Raw genomic sequence first — 18251 nt, 5'->3', positions numbered from 1 at the left:
TCAACTGACCACGACATTGCATGCACATTGTTTATTTCATGAGTTGATATGAAAAGATGCAGGCTACAGCGCACTGGTGCCTTTGTGTGTGCAATAAAAGAGTATGAGCTATGAGCACGGTACTGTTCACTGGTGCTGAAGTGAAGCTGGAGTGTGCATCTGAAACGTCTCCCATTTGATGTGGTCATAAAGACATTCTGTGACTGAATAAATGCACTCTTGTCAACCCCAGCTCCGCCCCTGCATTAATTTTAACCATTTGTCAGTGAACCACCGTGACTCATCTCTACAATCTACTTTACATGTATAATGATTTTGGTTATCACTCTCTTAATATTTCACATACAGTATGTTGATTATTTCAAATTAATGAGGCTTGCTAGTGGCAATTCATCCACGCCTTGCAACACAAATTGTTTCAATAAAATAATAATTACCATATGGACAGGCAAATAGAATAAAAACAGTAACAGATTACATGTTACATAAATGATGTTGAACAGCCATAGCATGATTCATTTATGGAGAGATCAACCAACCGGAAAAGAGGACAGGTTGATGGAGTGTCCTAGCTGACCGGCAGAACAACTTGGCTTCAGCGGGCCCCCTTTCCTCATGCCCGCCCTTTCGCGGGTCATGCTTTCCTGCAGCGCCTTACCCTGGCACAACGTGACCCCTGTGTGGCCACTGCACCAATGCCAAGAGCCAGAGAGAGCATTCAGACATGAGTAATGATGCCATCGTAACCAAAGGAACAGCCGGAGAGGAGAGCACACACTCGCCTGCATAATATAAACTGGGATGCAAGCAATTGGGCTCCCTTCTGAACGGAATCTGCCAAATCAGGTTGAACTGCAGAAAGTTCCCATTCAGCATCAATGTTCCACAGCTAAATCTGAAGAGGAGAGTAACTGGAAGAAATGAAACATGAGAGGTTAAGCCATAGGTCATAAGAGCGATGGAAAATGTGCCAAATGCAGCCTCTAGTGTGCCAGGAAAGTCGACTACGTCATCTTCTAGCTGAATGAAGATGAGATGCTCTCTGTTAAAATCAATTACATCAACATATTGTGGCCAATACCAGTGCATCTGTCGGCCAACATATTAAATACCCACTCATGCACTGTACTCTGTGTACACAGTCTATGAACGTATGTGCGTGCTTGCCAACTAAAGTAATGAAGGGAGAGAGCGGTGACAGTGATGCAGATGGAATGGTGTGATGGGAGCGTTTGCGTGACTGAGAAGGAGAGCGTCTGAACGCGGGGAGGGGGAGATGTGAGATTTCAATCTGTGCACATGCAAAATCAGCATCTGTGAGACAGCCGCTGTCGACTACTGAGCTAAAAGAACCAGAAGAAAAGGGCAGCATCCACTGGACCAAATTCTTGGGCTTTGTTTGGACTCAAATCCATTATTGTAGTCTACACAGCACAAACCTAAAATGTTTACAGCCAAAATCTGATGTTTACAAACTCGATTCATCTTATGATACCATGATGGACACGAGGAAAGACAATATTTTCTATTTTCCATTATCCCTTTCCATACCGACAGCTTTTTGGCATTGTGCTGATGCATATGCTGTTACTATAGCAACCAATGTAGATACATTGACTACGCTGTCTAAACAAACTTGCAAAAGGAAAAAAGTGAATTATAAGGATAAGATTTGAAAACCAAACTCACTACGTGTCCAGTAGGAACGAAGCTGTGGAATTCTTAAAGGCATAGTTCTATCATAATTTACTCACCTTCATGTCATTTCACACATTTATGTTTCCTCCTTTAATTGACAGTTGATTTTTTTTTGTGTGTGTGTCCATACAGTACAATGGAAGTCATATGCCCTTAAATCTGCCAAAATAATGAAGGTGAGTACTGATGACAGAATTTAGATTTTTGGGTGAACTATCACTTTAAGTATATTCACAAAATAAGGAAAATGTCAACCTTCTTTGAAACTGCGTTTATATAGGCTATATACGCTACACAACTAATTAAATGAAAAAAATACAAAAAGAAAACAGCTGAGCAATAGCGTTGCTACTTAAAAAATGCTTTAAGTTAGACGCGGTAGCTTTTTTCTATAACAGCAAAACTGCTCACGACAGCTTGATGTTAAACGTCACTGTAGTCTGTATTGTATATTTACACAATGAAAGAAGGTCTGCACCAAAACACATAACATAATTCAATACATTAATCCACAATATAAAGCTTTAGCTCTCTTTTGACTGACAGACAATATATTTAGGTGGAGAGCTTCTCTTGTTAAACAAAAGCAGCAAAGCAGAAGTTTGAACCTGAAGTATGACTTGCTTGAGAAAATTTGACAGGAATGTAAAGTGAAGAGTTTTGTGCGTGTGTGTGTGTGTGTGACGTGCGTGTCGTCTGTGGCATGAGAATGGCGCTAGCATTCCCAATGCTTTGAGTCAGTGAAATTTAATTCAGTTTATGAAAAGCTCTCTCTTTCACACCGCCTTCCTCTTTTATTTTAATTCTAACAGGCATGTGATACCACCTAAGCATCTAATAAATGGGGCTTGTTCCTATTCCTCCTATCTAGAGGGAAGGGAGAAAAAGGGACGACTGGCGGTAATGAAAATGGTTTCTCTTTTGTTCTTTGACTGTGAACAGGAGCAGAAAGGTTATAATTTAACTGCTGGGAGTGCCATGAAGACATTGGATGTAATAATGGCTTATGCTATCTAATTTGTGTAGGGATTTGCCTGGACACAGTTGATCTCCATAGGCCTTAATGCTACACTGCCTTTGAACGCGAGAGAGAGCGAGTGAATGAGAGGTGCGAGTTTGCATTAAAACAGGAGATGGAGTGAAAGCATTCGCCCTAGATTCTAAATGGTCTAAGGGTTACAACACATGGACAAGCTTTCAACAAAATTCAGTGCAAACGTCAACAGAAGTACACTATCAAAACTAATGCAAATTGCAGTATTAGCAAAATTGAATTCCAGGCTTAAGGTGATATATGCACCAGTTGAGTTCTATATCAATGCACCTAGTTCCAACGTTGCTTGGCAAACGCAAACAGACGGTACAGGCTAATGAACTATATCACTTGCTGGAGGAATTGTTTATCGTAATTATTATTCATAAGAAAAAATTCCTGGTGTTTATTTCCTGATTGCAATTATTCTTTTGATTTGAAGTAATAAATTGAATTATTATTGAATGGATCATACTATAATAAAGCTGTTGTCACCACATTATGCTGCCCAAGTGTCCATAACTGGCCTATTAACTCCCTATCATAAAAGCACTTAAAATTTCCCTTGGTCTTTTGATGTACAAAATATCAGTGTGCTACAAAAACATATCTGTCCATATCACACAATGAATCTCTTTGCACCTCAGAAAGCAAAAAAATGCAATGCATGACCCCTTTAAAAGGCACATCTTGTGGTTCATTGCGTTATTTAACAATGAAAAGCATGAATATGTCCAACGATAGACGTGAAACTTCAGGAAAATGTGTTTCACAATCTCAAGAGATAGAATTCACATACCTAACACTGGATGTTTGACCAAATTCAAAATTAGCAAAGAAAATAGGGCAGCTTTCAACTCCAGGGAAACTGAAATAATTTTGGTGCATGTGTGTGGGTCAGGTTTTGCCTACATTGTGAGGAATAAATGTGCCCAGAAGGAAAATAAAACCTGAAATCACTGCACTGAGGGAGTGCCAACAATCCCGACGAGGAAAACGGCTTAATAATCATACTTTCTGTGAAAGTTGGGTTTAGGGGTAAAGTTAGGGGATAGAAAATATCAAGTCTCCACCTTGAGGGAAAAATGCACTTGAATGTAATCAAATTTGGCCTATTAATTGTTTTGAATAACAGTCCACATGGCAGAGCGCCCGTCAAACCCAAAGCTGTCAGCCTGGACCACCGGAAGAACAGGTGTTAGCTCTAAGGTAAAAACCAAAAGCTGTTCATTCATCAGCCTCGTAGTTAAATAGTGTCTTTTCCCTCCCTGTCCACCTCACTGCAGGACCTAAGAACTACACATTTGTTTTAGCTCCTGAATCTGCGCCCGGTTGAACTAGCTGATAGCCATAATGCAGTTTTTCCAGCCTGGATATTGAGCTCAGGCTTACAGCAGAGCAGATGTGCAGCTCTAGAGCAGCTGCGGCTCTGTGAAATGTATTTAGCAATGTGCTTCTTTGTAAAATAAAAGACAAGTGTCATTGTCTTAAGTCTTTTCATCATAAGAACAACATCCTAGTGTAGAGGAAGAAGAAGATCTTCCATTTCAGTGAAAGCTAAATTAAAGTACAGTGTTGAGTCAGAGACTATAAATCCTGGTTCCTAAGTGACAGTTCACTGGTGGTAACCCTCTATCACACCATCTGCTGTGCCTCCTGTGCTTATATATATGAGATTATTTCCTTAAGGAGCTTGTGGTGCCAAAAGGACTGATGCTTTTAATTGGAACTCAAATGCAGTGCAAACAAACCCATGCAGATGGGTACCAACAAACACACACACACACACACACACACTGGCGGTTACAGAAAGCACAAGTTTTGCGTTCCAGAGGCTGGCAGCAGCTGTTGGCAAATAATGTGAGGTAATGTGTGACTCTTTAAAATCGTTAAAAAGGCAGTTCCCTGAATACTCAGAGTGTCAAACAATTAACTGAAATAAACTCGGTTTAAGAGCTATACTAAGAAAATAGTTGCTGAATTTACTAGGATCCCAAATAAAGGGTGCTAATTTGCTTGTGAAACTTATCAAACATATTGCATGCAAATTACTAAAAATAATTGTGCTAACAAAAATGTGTCAAAGTAGGTTGGACACACAAAAGGAAGTTTTCTGCACAGCACACATATACCAAATCTTAGTCATGCTCTTATGTTCTCTCCATAGGCTTTTTTAATGTCTTTTATTAGGATAGGACAGTAGAAAAATGACAAAAAAAGCATTGGGTGGAAAAGAGGAGTGGGATCGACAAAGAACCTCGAAATGGTAATCGAACTCGGGTCATAGTGAGCACAGTTTTGCTTTACTTTGATGCACTAACCACGAGACTGTTGGTGCTAACCTTATGTTCCCTCTAAAAGTTAGTCTCTTTTGAAGATTAATTAATTAAAATAAAATAAAATATAATAAAATTTAAATAATTCTGTCAAAATAATAGCATAGTGCACACCACCACTCACATTAATACCTGCTGTATTAACTCACAATAATTTCCTCACACAGTCACCGTTTCTGAAATTACTTTCAGGAATGATAAATCCTGTGCTATAAATCCGGTGCCATTTAATCCATTTGCACTGGCACCGTTCTTTACTGTGCATATGTGAAAACACACCAAATTAGATATTCATTAAACCCACAAAAAAACTTATAAAATGACTCACTCCAGGTGTTTGAAAGACACGATCCTCAATAAACTACATAATTTTAAAAAACATTTGTTTTGCAATATGCCCCCCTTACAATTTTTTTTTTCATTTAATATGTATATAACACCATTTTCCTCAAGGGGACCATTGCCTGCTCCCCACAGTATAGGTGAATTCTGGTTTTACCATCATCGTGGATACATCTGGTGACTCACACACACGTCCACACACTAAAAACCAGTCCTAATTGCAGAGGCAACACCTGACCTATCATTGCCAATCTACAACCAGCATCTCTATCCCACAGTGCCAACATGGTAAGAGTCTGGACACTGCTCCAACCAGCTGCAGCCAAATTGGACGTTTCACTTCACTGCATGACTACTAGAGAGTCTCTCCAATGGTGGTCCTATTTGCAGGACAGATATAGCTCTCCTGGGAAGATGGCAAAATAGAAAGAGTGCAAAAGTGAAAAAGAAGGTAAGCAAAAGGCCAACGGAGAGGCAGGATTTTATCCAGCATACTAAGTATGAACAGTGCATTTCTAGCTATCTATCTTCATTTCTGTCAACTGGTTTTGGATCACACCCACATTAACCTCAGCTATTAAGTTCCTCTTATTCGCTCCTTAGCGCTGTATTAAAATCTAATACTCAAGACTAATGCATTTTCTACCATAGCATTTTTTTTACATTATGACAGGCTAACAGGAGGGCCCATTTGAGACAGATATGCAGAATAAGAGGCTACGCCAAGTCCCCTGGGTGGCGGCATTCATTACTGTATTGTATTAAAAATACAACCGAGCTGAATAAGATATTGATCAAGCTGGGTGGACTGTGAAGCTGCCTGCAGAATTGCAATAACGCTGTAGAAATCATTCACTGCAATCCATTGCAACCTAAAAATGTTTTGATAAATTGCATGCCAGTTAGACAAAAAGAAAAAAAATATACACTTCCTTCTTTATTTTTTCTTTCTAAATTACAGATGACACACTTTTTAATCTTCTCCTTTTTAAAATTTTTAACCCTCAGTGACACAGGGAGCGAGGAAGACATCTGTGTTTCATTTGTCTGTGTGTGTAAACTAAAAAGCAGCATTGTGTTGTCTGTCACTAAATTGGATGTTCTAGCCGATGTGCTCTATGATTTGGCTGTTGCACAGCTGAAGCTCCTCTTTTGCTGTTTTTTCCCTGCCGTGCACCTGATGGGTTTGAACAATTTGCTCGTCTGGCAGAAAAAAGCATAATCAATCGGGAGATTACAGATAAAAGGCTTTAAAACCAGCCGACCAAGGCACTTTCTACTATAACAATTACACCTAGGCCTACCTCAGGTAGTGCCAATTAAACTACGAAAGAATGAAGGGCAAGAGAGAATGAGAGAGACAAAAAAAGAGACAAGAGAAATGGAAGGAAATAATTTGCAGTGGAGGTAAAAAACAGCATAGTCAAGGCAAGTGATTTGGCAGCTAGATTGGTAATGCTTATTTTGCAGCTATTTCTATTAACACTACCATTCAAAAGTCTGTGGTATTTATTTATTTTTTAAAAAAATTCAAATAAATTTAAATAAACATTGATTATTTTCTGATCTGGCGGATGTTGTAGTATGTCGGCATTGCATGATTAGTGACAAATGCGGAGGGAGAACAAAACAAAACGCGGTCACGAGTTAGAAGCACAAATCAAGGATTTGCAAAGAAAAATGTCTGTGGATTTCGATATAAACCAAGAGGATACAGTTTTTTCTTCACTAAAGTAAGGATACTTTGCTTCCTTTGCTCCTATAAACAAACTCGCGACACTAGCATATCTTAGAGACACACACGTTGCGCATACGTGCTGCGTCAGCCGGCAGAACGGCTTCCGTATGACAGATAATTAAAGTGAGAAAAATGTTTTAAGTTTGAAATATGGATATTTTTCTTACACAAATGCATACATTCACTACAGAAGGCCTTTATTATACTATGAATCGTCCTCAATATTAAAAAGATTAAAACAATAATTATATATATCACATATATGATAGACACATACACACATTTTATTCATACTTATTATATATTATATTAAATGTAAATAATGAAAAACTACATTAAAAATGCATCCTTTTAGTGATAGTTTAAAGTGACTTTCAGCCACCCTATTGTGCATCACAATTTCTTAGATTAATTTTATTTATAGTATTAGAAGACCATTGCTAGGTAAGCTTGGTAACCATCTGCTTATCATTGTAAAAAATGTATATACAGTATATATATATATATATATATATATATATATATATATATACAAATACACATACATACACACACACAAACACACACACACATACATACTATATATACATAATGTGAAAATATCTTATCTTACAATACTTTCAGTGGGTTTAAAAACTAACCCAAACAAACCACCACAGATAAAATATAAGAGAAATTGTTATGAAAGGACAAACTGAAATTTGTAAAAAAAACAAAAAAAAAAAACAACAGTTGCAGAGAAACCATGTCATTTTCTCTTGGGTAGTGAGGTGCACATAAGCTGACAGCTGTAAAGCGTTCTGTTATCAAAACCACAGAGTGCAGCCAGACCCACGCAAAGGCCAAGGACACTGAGTTCTCCTTCATTCACTCTTTCATCTTCCATCAACCGTATTCATACTGAAGAATAGATGGAGGCAGTGAGAAGTGAGACAGAGCAACATTCAGCAAAAACATCCATGTAAAGAATTTAATTTGTGTTTGTGTCTATGCAGATCCAGCATGTCTTATAGGTGACACAGGCACTCGGCTGTGGCCTTGACATTCATGATATTAGATGCAAAAACTCTTATCAAGTAAACTACACTGAAAGAGAGTATGTGTCGATCAGAAGTAAACAAGAATAAAAAATACAAAAAAAGATAAAAATAAACACTACATTTCAAAACCTTAAAGTCAGTAAGATTTTGTTGATGCCTCTTATAGCCTCGTATGCTGACTAAAACTACAATTTAAAATAAGTGTTTTCAATTTTAAAACATTTTAAATAATGTATTTTATTTATGTGATGCAAAGCTGAATTTTCAACAGCCTTTACTCCAGCTGTCAGAAAGGATAGGATACTTAACTGAAAAAAAACCTGAATTTATATGAATAGAAATATTTTGTAATATTATAAATTTAATGTCAGTTTTGATTAATGAAGAAAAAAAACACACTTTTGAATTTATGTTTTTGCCCCAAACCATTTTAATTTTCTGCCCCAATTGCTATTTATTAACATAATTTAAACACATAGTTGTGTATATTTATGTACTAGTAGAGCCTATTCTTGTGACCTCAATTTGGGCCCTTTATTTATACATGTACAGGCAGGGCCATTGTGTTTATAGGTATCCCGCTATATACAGCCATGCATATGAACAATTACAGTATATGTATAGAAAGATATATATCCTTGCACCCACATATACTTATAGCTTTGTGTATGTGTACACCTCAGACTTAGCCGCTTTGAGTCAAACCCAAGGCTTTGGACAGGAGGATAAAGTGTACTCGTGTTTGTGTGAACACATTTGTGTGAAGCAGCCGGAGGAGTAATGCCTGCTGTCTAAACAGTGACCATCACCATTACTGTTGTCAGGATGATGTCGTCAACATCATTCTACATTGCTTCGACCATATGGCCTTTTACTTCGTTTACACTAACACCACACAAACACAGTAAAAATGCAGTACATACTTAAATAAAGAAACTCTCTGGTCCGCAGAGAGTTTTTTTTTTTTTTACATCCTTTTCAAGCTATTCAAAACGCTTGCATTAGCCGTATTATTATCCATTATGGTGCATTTGCAGAAATCTTGAAGGGCAGCACACTATTTGTACCAGCTTACCGTCTGACAAAAGAACACTGGCAAAGAAAGTAAAATGTGCTGGTCTGGAAATATAGACCCTGCTGGCCTGCACATATCCTATTCTCGTGCAAAGTGCAGAGTAAACGGAAAAAACGGACACAGTGCCATGTCTTGTTTCCACAAAGCATTGTGGGCAAGTGTGCTTTGAGTGCAAAACATATACAGCTAGAGTTCAGGACAGGACTGCCATTTAAGCACAGACTCTGCATGGCTTTTTTCACTCCTTTCTGATCTCGTTCTTGCTCTCCATCTCCGAATGGATGCAGAAATGGACAGCGCAGGTGTTATTTTCCAGTGGCCCTAGCAGCTCTGCAGGTGGACTATATGCTGGTCACGCAGTCCATTATATATCCAGCACATGTGCACAACTTCCAGTGCTCCATTTTGCTAAAAATGGGAGGCAATTTGAGAATATATAACAGCATAAATTCAATAGCAAAAACACACACTTTAAAGATTGCCCCCCACTGAGTCAAATGTACATGAAAAAGGGGTCTGTCTACACAGTGACTCCCAGGGCAAGCGCCTCATCTTTGACAAACAGCCAGACTGAGCACGTGTGAACCTAACAATAGAACCACGAGGGGTGATTGACCGAAGTGAGTCGAGAATGATAGAACGAGCATGCTGGGAAAATGTGCCAGCTCTGAAACTCAGAACAGAACCGAGGGAGCAGAGGTGAGTCTTCAGTAATCACTAACAAAGAATGGGTTCTCCGTGTCAGCCAACAGACCTGAAAGTATGCTAAGTGAATTTCAGAAAAAAGGATGTACGTCTGCTGCCGCAGTGTTGCTCCATTTGGATGGAGTCACACGTGCTTGTGGACCAACATTGAAAAAACAATAATCACATTTGAGATCTGGCACATTCAGAGTCATGCAGAGCTGTATCCGAGAACATATTTCTCAAGTACTCACCATGGCCAGATGACAGCAGGGTATCTACAAGTGAGAGAAAACAGAGAGACGGTTAGAAAATGAAACCAAATTTTATACACAAGTCAGATATGAGCAAAAAAATCTACAGTCATTTGAATCATTCATTCAGCCAATTTGTTCAAAAATACTGATTCACTGATGAACAAATGAAGCCACTTTCTATATAAGTGAGTCATTCGGATTGTTTATTCAGTCAATTCAGTCACTGATTCACTCAGAAAGGATACATGTGAATGTATGTATGGCTCAAAGAATCTTAATTTGATTATAAGAAAAAAAAAAAAAAAAAGATTAATTCAATAACAATACACTACTAGCATGTGTAGTATTGTTTGGAGTCACAGCACGTGATTCTGCTTTGGTTTTGTCTGGAACTATTTCTGGTAAAAAAAACAACAACATTGTGTCAAAAATGTTTATTACCCCAATAATTCTGACGTATTGCCAAATCACAGCCAAAATTAACAACAGCAATCTTGCATGTGTCATTACTCACTATAGAGACTGTGTCTGTTCCCCGAACTAGAAAATACAAAAAACGTCCAAACCAAGTTAAAATTAACAATTTAATTGAGGTTCAACACATAAAAAACAGATGCAATACGGATAAACAAATGATAAAGCTTGGCTTATTGAATGTCAGATCCCTTTCTACGAAAACACTTTTTGTAAATAATATGATCACTGATCATAATATAGATGTGCTGTGTTTGACAGAAACCTGGCTAAAACCTGATGATTACATTATTTTAAACGAGTCCACCCCCGAAGATTACTGTTATAAACACGAGCCGCGTCTAAAAGGCAAAGGAGGTGTTGCTTCAATTTATGACAACGTTTTCAGGATTTCTCAGAGGGCAGGTTTCAAGCATAACTCGTTTGAAGTAATGGTGCTTCATATAACATTATCCAGAGAAACAAATGTTAACCCTTTCGAGTCGATTAACGCGGATACGCGTTTTGAGTCATTTCCTCCTGATAACACCGAAAAGAACTTAAATTACACTTTCAGTTTTAATCGTACAGATAAGAGCATTACATCAATCGAATCTGTAAAGGGTCTACTTTTTTGTTGGATACAGACATAATAACAACAAAACTTTGTGCACTTATAAAATAAAGATAACAAACAAGGTGTGCTGTCTGCAGCCTTTGTCTGCGCTGATCTTCATTTACAAACACGTCATTTAAATGAACTGTAACTCCGTGAATACTCAACGAAGAGACATGAGAGAGATATCTATAGAAAGCTTGACATGTCTATGTTTAAACTAAACAAGTGCCACCGAAAACAGATATTCTGTGATAAAGTAATCCATATGAAAACAATGCGATGTCTGTTTTTCAAGTCTCCCTTCATTATATCTAATGTGACTGAACGCGCTATTCAGATTCAAACTGAAACGCGCGGCTTGAATACGCCCATAACAGAAGAAAAAGCAGCGAGACTGTTCTTCAAGTTTTTATTTTACTGTTTGCTTCGCATTGAGAGGAATAAGACATAAATCACCCCAAAAAGATGTGATGTGGTTGAGGATTTGAGAAATGGATTTCCTCAGAAAAAAAAGAATGAAGCACTTTATTCAGCAGAGATCATAAACACGAGTAAGTCTCTTTTTACTTATTTATATACTTGTAGTTTTCACATAACGTGTAAACATTTTACTAGTTAGACTTTTTCAAAAATACTTTTTCCAAACTATAATTCCTGACTAAATGTATAATCAAGTGAAACATTATGAAGTTTCAATAACAATATACAATACTATACCATTCAAAAGCTTGATGTAAATAATATAAATGTAACAAATAGATAACTGTAACAAATGTAAAAACAATGCTTTTCTTTCAATTTATTCCCCCTAAAAACCCAGAAAAATATTCTCAGCTCTTTTCAACATTAATAATAATGATAATAATAATAACAATAAATGTTTTTTTGTAGAAAATAAGATTGTTAAAAGGATTTCTGAAGGATTGTGTGACTGGAGTAAGGATCCCAAACAATTTGTTTGAAAGTCAGCTTTGATTGTTTCTAATAAACTGTTTAACTGCTCCCCCAAGTGGATAATCAATTATGTAGTGCACAGCAAAAATTGGAGAGTTGAAATTTCTGTTAAACATTTCCGAGTTGATTTCAACACCCAAAGAGTAATTTTAACACATTCAGAGTAAAATGGTGTTTGGTGTTGGAGTTATTTCACAGAGTTGATCATCAGTGTTAAACAAACTCCATAGAGACGTAATTAGACTCCGCCCATGCATTTCCAATCGTCCCTGGTGAAATCCATGAAGACGTCGCCATTATCCTCGTGTGGCTTTTAAAGGTAAGTTAAATTGAATCATACTTTTACATTTATGATTGGTGCTTATTCAGTAGAGAATGTACAACATAACGTGCTATGGAGCACTGTGCATAAACGTATATTAGGCTGTGTGTGTGCGTTCGCTTCCACATTTTAAGTTAACGTACATCGTGGTAGCGGTTTACTACGCTCGCGCTTTTCGATTTAACTAAAACAAGGAATCAAATTATAACAGCTTGGCCTCGAATTAATTAAAATGATTTACCGAATTAATAAAACAACAATCTTTTACAAAGCCTCGTTTATTGCCATCGTCGACGTGATTAGCTTCGTTAGCTAGCTAAGTTACTGTATGAACAGCAGAAGTATGTGAAGCTGGACTGCATTGAAGAGAGGTTTAACTTTATGCAATTTCACGTCAAAGGTTGTTTTTTTTTCTTACTCCTTTAAAATAACTAAGAATTTGATTAAAATCTGATAAATTCTGTGTATTGTGTTGTTGCATCATTTCTGTATTTGCCTTTATCATATAATGTTCTGTAGAAGGGGATACATTGGAAAAAATAATTCATATTTACATTTTGCTTGCATCATAAAGATACGGTTTCAAATCAGACATTTTTTCTAATTTTTTTCACTTACTGAGAAATTTTGCTTGCCACCTAATGCAACAGGGACAGAAGTCGATGCAGAAATATTCAGTGACCTCATTGGACAAGGCTGTGGTGCTGACTGTTTTCTCAAATGATGGTGAGCTTTATTGAACGTTTAAGTTGTGTTATCAAGCAACTCAGGATAAATATGATAAATTGGCTATTTCTGATTCTTGTGCTGGTCATCACAATATTTGTAATATTTCAATACTTTAATTATTTTGAATTTTCAGACTCTTTGTCTTCTGAGAAGTCTGACAAAAGCAACAGTTCAAGTGCATCGACTGTAATCTTACATGAGGTCCCTAACAAAAGACAAAGAAAAGAGGACACATCTGCACTGTCTGCAAAGCAGGTTAGAACAAAGCTTTTTATGTCAGTGTCCTAAAGGTTCTGTTCACCCAGAAATGAAAATTATTCAAAATATATAATTTTTTAACCCCTCTGAGTCTGTGGTAATTAATGAATCACCAAGGTCATTTTTAATTTTTAGTTGGTCGAGGATGTTCTAAAATTAAGGTGGTGAAGGAGTATCAAGAAATAGAAACTCTGCCACAAGAAGACAAATGATCAACACACTGGTGGCTCACGTGATTGATACACATGGGTATTTTAATTTATTTTATTAAAAAAAAAAGCTGCATGACCATTGTATAAATTAAGACCAATTTGATATCTTCTCTTAGGCAACTCCCTACTAAAGCTATCAGAGAACAGTATGCTCTTGGCATAGTGATACTGTTCCCTCAGAGATGCATATTCCAAGAAAGGCTACGTAAGTCATCGTCTGCATGACCCTTTCATGTTATAATTGCAATGTTATGATATCTGACATAGAAATGTGATTCTTTTAAGGAACACTTTTATGATGCTGCAAGCAACATAGGATACAATGCTTGGCACATGAAAACAGTCCACAGGAAGATTAGACGAGGATTTTTGCCACTAGACAGCCCTCATGATGTTTCTCCAGGAGGCCCAAAATGCCAAAGGGCTACTAATTTTGAAGGGCAACTTGATGGGAGTGCTTGCAAAGAGGCCATTTCTTTGCTCAGCCATACCACAGAGAAGTCCCTAATATTCCAAAAGATGAGAGAGACCTTTCAGCATCGCCAAGAGCTTATTAAAGATCCAGGCTCTAGTGTTGATATCCTCTCCACCTTCCCAAGATTCCTAGATACAAAAGGCCTGGTAAGTTTGGAATAACATGTTTTCACAAGAATGCAATTTGAGAATATTGTTTATAGTTTAATATCTTCTTAAAGGTTGGTCAAGACTTCACTCTCCTGTTTGACACTGAGACATCCTCCAGGCTGCTTCAGAAGTGGGACACGTTCTTCAGGCCAAATGTCATTAAAGACACCAAGCAACTTACTTCAACAGCAGAGATGAGTCAGTTTTTGCTCTCAGCAGAATGTCCTGAAGGAAGTGACCTTCATGAGACAAGTAAGTTGTATTTGATTTGCTTGTTTTTACACATCTGCTATATTTGCAGTTACAGTTACAATATATTTTGCTTTGATGACAAAAAAATATTAAAATTCAGGAACTTCAGTTGTTTTCCGTATTAATAGCAAATAAATAACTTGCACTACATAAATCTTTAAAAAGACTACATTAACCAGGTGAATGTTTAAAATGCTTTCTATTCTTCAACTTAAAATATTTAATTAGAAGGTTTAGAATAATTAATTCATGTGTTGTTTTTTGTTTTCATGTGAATTTCATCTCTAGTTTACGACCGGGAAATGGCATCCCTTCTTTAACTGATACATCTCCTTCCACCATCACCAGGAGGACTGAAGTCTCCAAAAATCAGTCCATGTGATGCTGCTGAAAGACTTGTAATCTTTCATAAGGTATTGACATTTTAATATTGTGTTTTGGGTTGGTCTAACATGGAGATTTAAAATCATTCATATGCGTTATCATATTGCACCAGCCGTTGAGTTGTTTGAACAGTCACTTTTATACTGTTGTTTTCTCTTACTGGACATTATGTTTGTGTCTAATATTCAATGTTCATTTTTAGTTTAGTCATGCTGCAGTTTGGAGGAGCCCCTCAACAACATCCAGCATCAGCATCCGTACTTCCTTGCTGTTGGACGCCAGAAAAGCAAGACTGAGTGCTTCTACATCATCTTGGATAAGCATCTCATCCCATGCCAGGCAAACTGCTCCCTTGGAGCATTTGATGAACTTTTCAAGGCACATTTTGTGTTCAATTTGTCCTATGATGGTGCACTTGTGAACTTTTACACATTCCTGCAGACAACAGTGTATAACATTGATGAAGGTAAAATGAAGTAGTCTCCCAGTGTTAGAGATTTGAGAGCCAGACTGCTCAACCAGAAAGTAACCTTAACTTAGTCGGGCAGTATGATGTTGAAGTCAACAGCTGATTTCACATTTAAGAGGTGAGAATAACAAATAAACAAGTCATTGGCAAATATTTTGTGTGCTGTTGTTTATTTAACATTATTTTGTAGATCTTTTGAGACTGTACAGATTTAACCACCTAAAACATGCAACTCTGAACAGTGTTGTTTTTCTGTATCCCTTTTAGTGTTATTTTAACACTTTTTTTGGAGTCAAATTAGGAACTCCAGCATTGTGTTAAATATTTAACTATTTTGAAAGTGTTATTTTAACTCCGGAGAGTGTGGAGCTATATAAACTCTGAAAAAGTGTTGAAATCAACTCTGTTACAGTAAAATAACACCAGTATTTATCGTAATTTAAAGCGCTTAGAAACGAGTATTAATACACGTGAAGAGAACTGTACATTGTTCCCGTGTGTAAAAATAAAACACCGGTATTTATCGTAATTTAAAGCGCTTAGAAACGAGTATTAATACACGTGAAGAGAACTGAACTGTTCCCGTGTGTTACAACTGCATAACGTCCCCCTCTTCCCACTTCCCACGAGAGCTCTCTCGTACTGCGTCTTAGCTAAGACGCTATGGGAAAAGTCTCTTTTCACGAAATACTGAAGCAAAAAATTATCCTTAATTTTGTATTTTTGTAAAGCGCATTTGCAGCAGTACACAGCCATAGGCGAGACGGCTCGTTCGCTCATTGGCTTGTTCTGCGGCAACTGCACAGCCTATCGAGCGCGGGCTGATGCAACATCAGACCAATAAGGGCGCTTCGCGCCCTTCTTGCCACTTCCCGCCGAAACGGGTGTGGCCCAACCTATAAAAGGAGCTCGAAAAGGCTGACTCACCTGATTTTTCATCTCTTCAGCGAAGCTCACGCATCGCTGGATCACGGAGGAAGCAAGCGCCGTCTGAGAAAGCACATCAGCAGGACGATCCATTCTGAAGCTGCTGGCATCGCCGCCTTCCACTGCCGTTCCTGCTGCGCTATCCGGCGCCTATATCCTTTCAATCCTGTTATATCCAAGCTGTTCTTTATGTGTGTGTGTGTGTTCGCCCTGCGACACACACTCGTAAAAGAGCTCGCGTCTTTTTTAAGATGCCTTCCTGCGGCTCATCAGAGCCCCACTCAGCGGGGGAGACCGGTACGTCATCTGTGTCTCCTGCCTGGGTGAAGATCATGCAGCGCTCGCTCGCTGACGGCGGATGCCCCCACTGCGAGCTGTTGCCATGGTGACTCTGAGGACTCGCCTGGCCTTTTTCTCTGAGCCTGCATTCTCCGCTGCGCTGAGGCGCCGTAAAAGCATCGCTTCCAGCGGATTCCGGAACCGTCTTCAGCTCAACCGAGCTCGCCGGTTCGCCCTGCTTCACCGGCCCCCCCTGCATCGCTTCCCGGTGGGCAGCGCTCGCTGTTTGCCGGCGCGTCGTCCGAGGAAGTCGATCTCAGGGCCGCGTCGGGGGAAGAGGACACGCGCTCTCTGCTAGCTTCGGGCTGCTTCATCGAAGCGCAGGTGTACGAGTTCCGCTGTGGCCGAGCTCTCACCCAAGCGTGCCGCTGTTTCAGTTCCAGGAATTGTGACTGTCTCAGCGTTTTCTGCAATGCGCAAGCCTGCACAGTTGCCCGCTTGCCTGCACACAAAAGCCGTTATCACAACAGCTTCAGCAACGCAGCTCGAGACCCCCGTTCTCGCTCTACTGGCCGTCGCCCCGCGCCGCGGGGACCGCGGCAGAGGATTACGGTGAGGCCGGAAGCCCCGAAGCCATCCTAGGAAAGCCATCTACGCATGCTGCATGACGCTGCGTCGGCACTACACACGATGGCTACTTCATCGAAGCGCTGGTGTACGAGTTCCGCTGTGGCCGGGCTCTCACCTAAGCGCGCCGCTGTTACAGTTTCCAGAGATTGTGACTGTTTCAGCGTTTTTTGCAATGCGCAAGCCTGTACGGTTGCCCGCTTGCCTGCACACGAAAACCGTTATCACGGCTACCCAGATATTTCCCGAAAAATGTGTAATTTCTGGTGTCCCGGCCACGGCCGATGGTGCTATAAATGTAGTGACGATGCCCACTGCTCAGTGCCCATCTCCACATGTAATTACGCACAGCCCTTCACACAGGGCTCGTGCCCATAAAAGCGACTCAAGTCGATCACGCGCACTACATAGTAGACGTGCCCACTCCTCAGTGCCCACAATCACTATGTCACACGCATCATGTGGTTTCTGTAAAAACGAAACCCGTGCACGTTCGTCCGGCCACAGCCGATGGTGCTATAAATGTAGTGACGATGCCCACTCCTCAGTGCCCATCTCCACATGTAATTACGCACAGCCCTGCACACAGGGCCTGCGCCCATAATGTCGACTCAAGTCAGTCGCGCACACTGCATAGTAAACGTGCCCACCCCTCAGTGCCCACAATTACTATGTCACACGCGTCATGTGGTTTCTGTAAAAAACGAAACCCGTGCATGCTCGTCCGACCACGGCCGATGGTGCTATAAATGCAGTGACGATGCCCACTACCCAGTGCCCATCTCCACATGTAAGCACAGCCCTGCACACAGGGCTAGCGCACATAAGATCGACACAAATCGGTCGAGCGCGCCGCATAGTAAACGTGCCCACTTCCCAGTGCCCACATACACTATGTCACATACGGCGCGGGGCTTCTGTAAATACGAGGCCCGTGCA

General features: G+C 39.4%; 2 protein-coding genes across 7 annotated transcripts in view; one reads left to right on the top strand and one right to left on the bottom strand.

Moving 5' to 3' along the window:
• LOC132126796 (cadherin-4-like) overlaps positions 1 to 18251 on the bottom strand; it is a 261279-nt gene that overhangs the window by 109465 nt on the left and 133563 nt on the right. For all 3 annotated transcript variants that reach the window (XM_059538304.1, XM_059538305.1, XM_059538303.1), the window contains one exon: positions 10201 to 10224. In XM_059538304.1, the coding sequence (XP_059394287.1) occupies positions 10201 to 10224 (24 nt within the window). The remainder of the gene's footprint in view (positions 1 to 10200; positions 10225 to 18251) is intronic.
• LOC132126402 (uncharacterized) lies at positions 13398 to 15496 on the top strand. Of its 4 annotated transcripts, none has more exons than XM_059537631.1 (6): positions 13398 to 13535; positions 13867 to 13955; positions 14036 to 14371; positions 14446 to 14626; positions 14975 to 15039; positions 15218 to 15496. In XM_059537631.1, exons 3-6 carry the CDS (start codon positions 14084 to 14086, stop codon positions 15488 to 15490), a joined length of 807 nt encoding a protein of 268 aa, XP_059393614.1. In that variant the 5' UTR covers positions 13398 to 13535; positions 13867 to 13955; positions 14036 to 14083; the 3' UTR covers positions 15491 to 15496. The 4 variants fall into 4 exon arrangements, 2 of the variants coding, with proteins under 2 accessions (XP_059393614.1, XP_059393617.1); XM_059537634.1 differs by having other exon boundaries at positions 15213 to 15496; XR_009427385.1 differs by having other exon boundaries at positions 14036 to 14626; positions 14915 to 15039.

This window comes from Carassius carassius, chromosome 44 (assembly GCF_963082965.1).
Source record: "Carassius carassius chromosome 44, fCarCar2.1, whole genome shotgun sequence".
NCBI lineage: Eukaryota > Metazoa > Chordata > Actinopteri > Cypriniformes > Cyprinidae > Carassius > Carassius carassius.
Note: the sequence above shows the minus strand (reverse complement) of the source record. Positions and strands in the feature narration are given on the sequence as shown.

What these genes read in the sequence shown, in the direction of transcription:
- LOC132126402 (XM_059537631.1), top strand. Translation starts at nt 14,084, where the DNA reads ATGAAAACAGTCCACAGGAAGATTAGACGAGGATTTTTGCCACTAGAC. An exon ending in AAGTGACCTTCATGAGACAA is followed by an intron (nt 14,627 to 14,974) that starts GTAAGTTGTATT and finishes CACCATCACCAG; the next exon opens with GAGGACTGAAGTCTCCAAAA. An exon ending in GACTTGTAATCTTTCATAAG is followed by an intron (nt 15,040 to 15,217) that starts GTATTGACATTT and finishes TTTTTAGTTTAG; the next exon opens with TCATGCTGCAGTTTGGAGGA.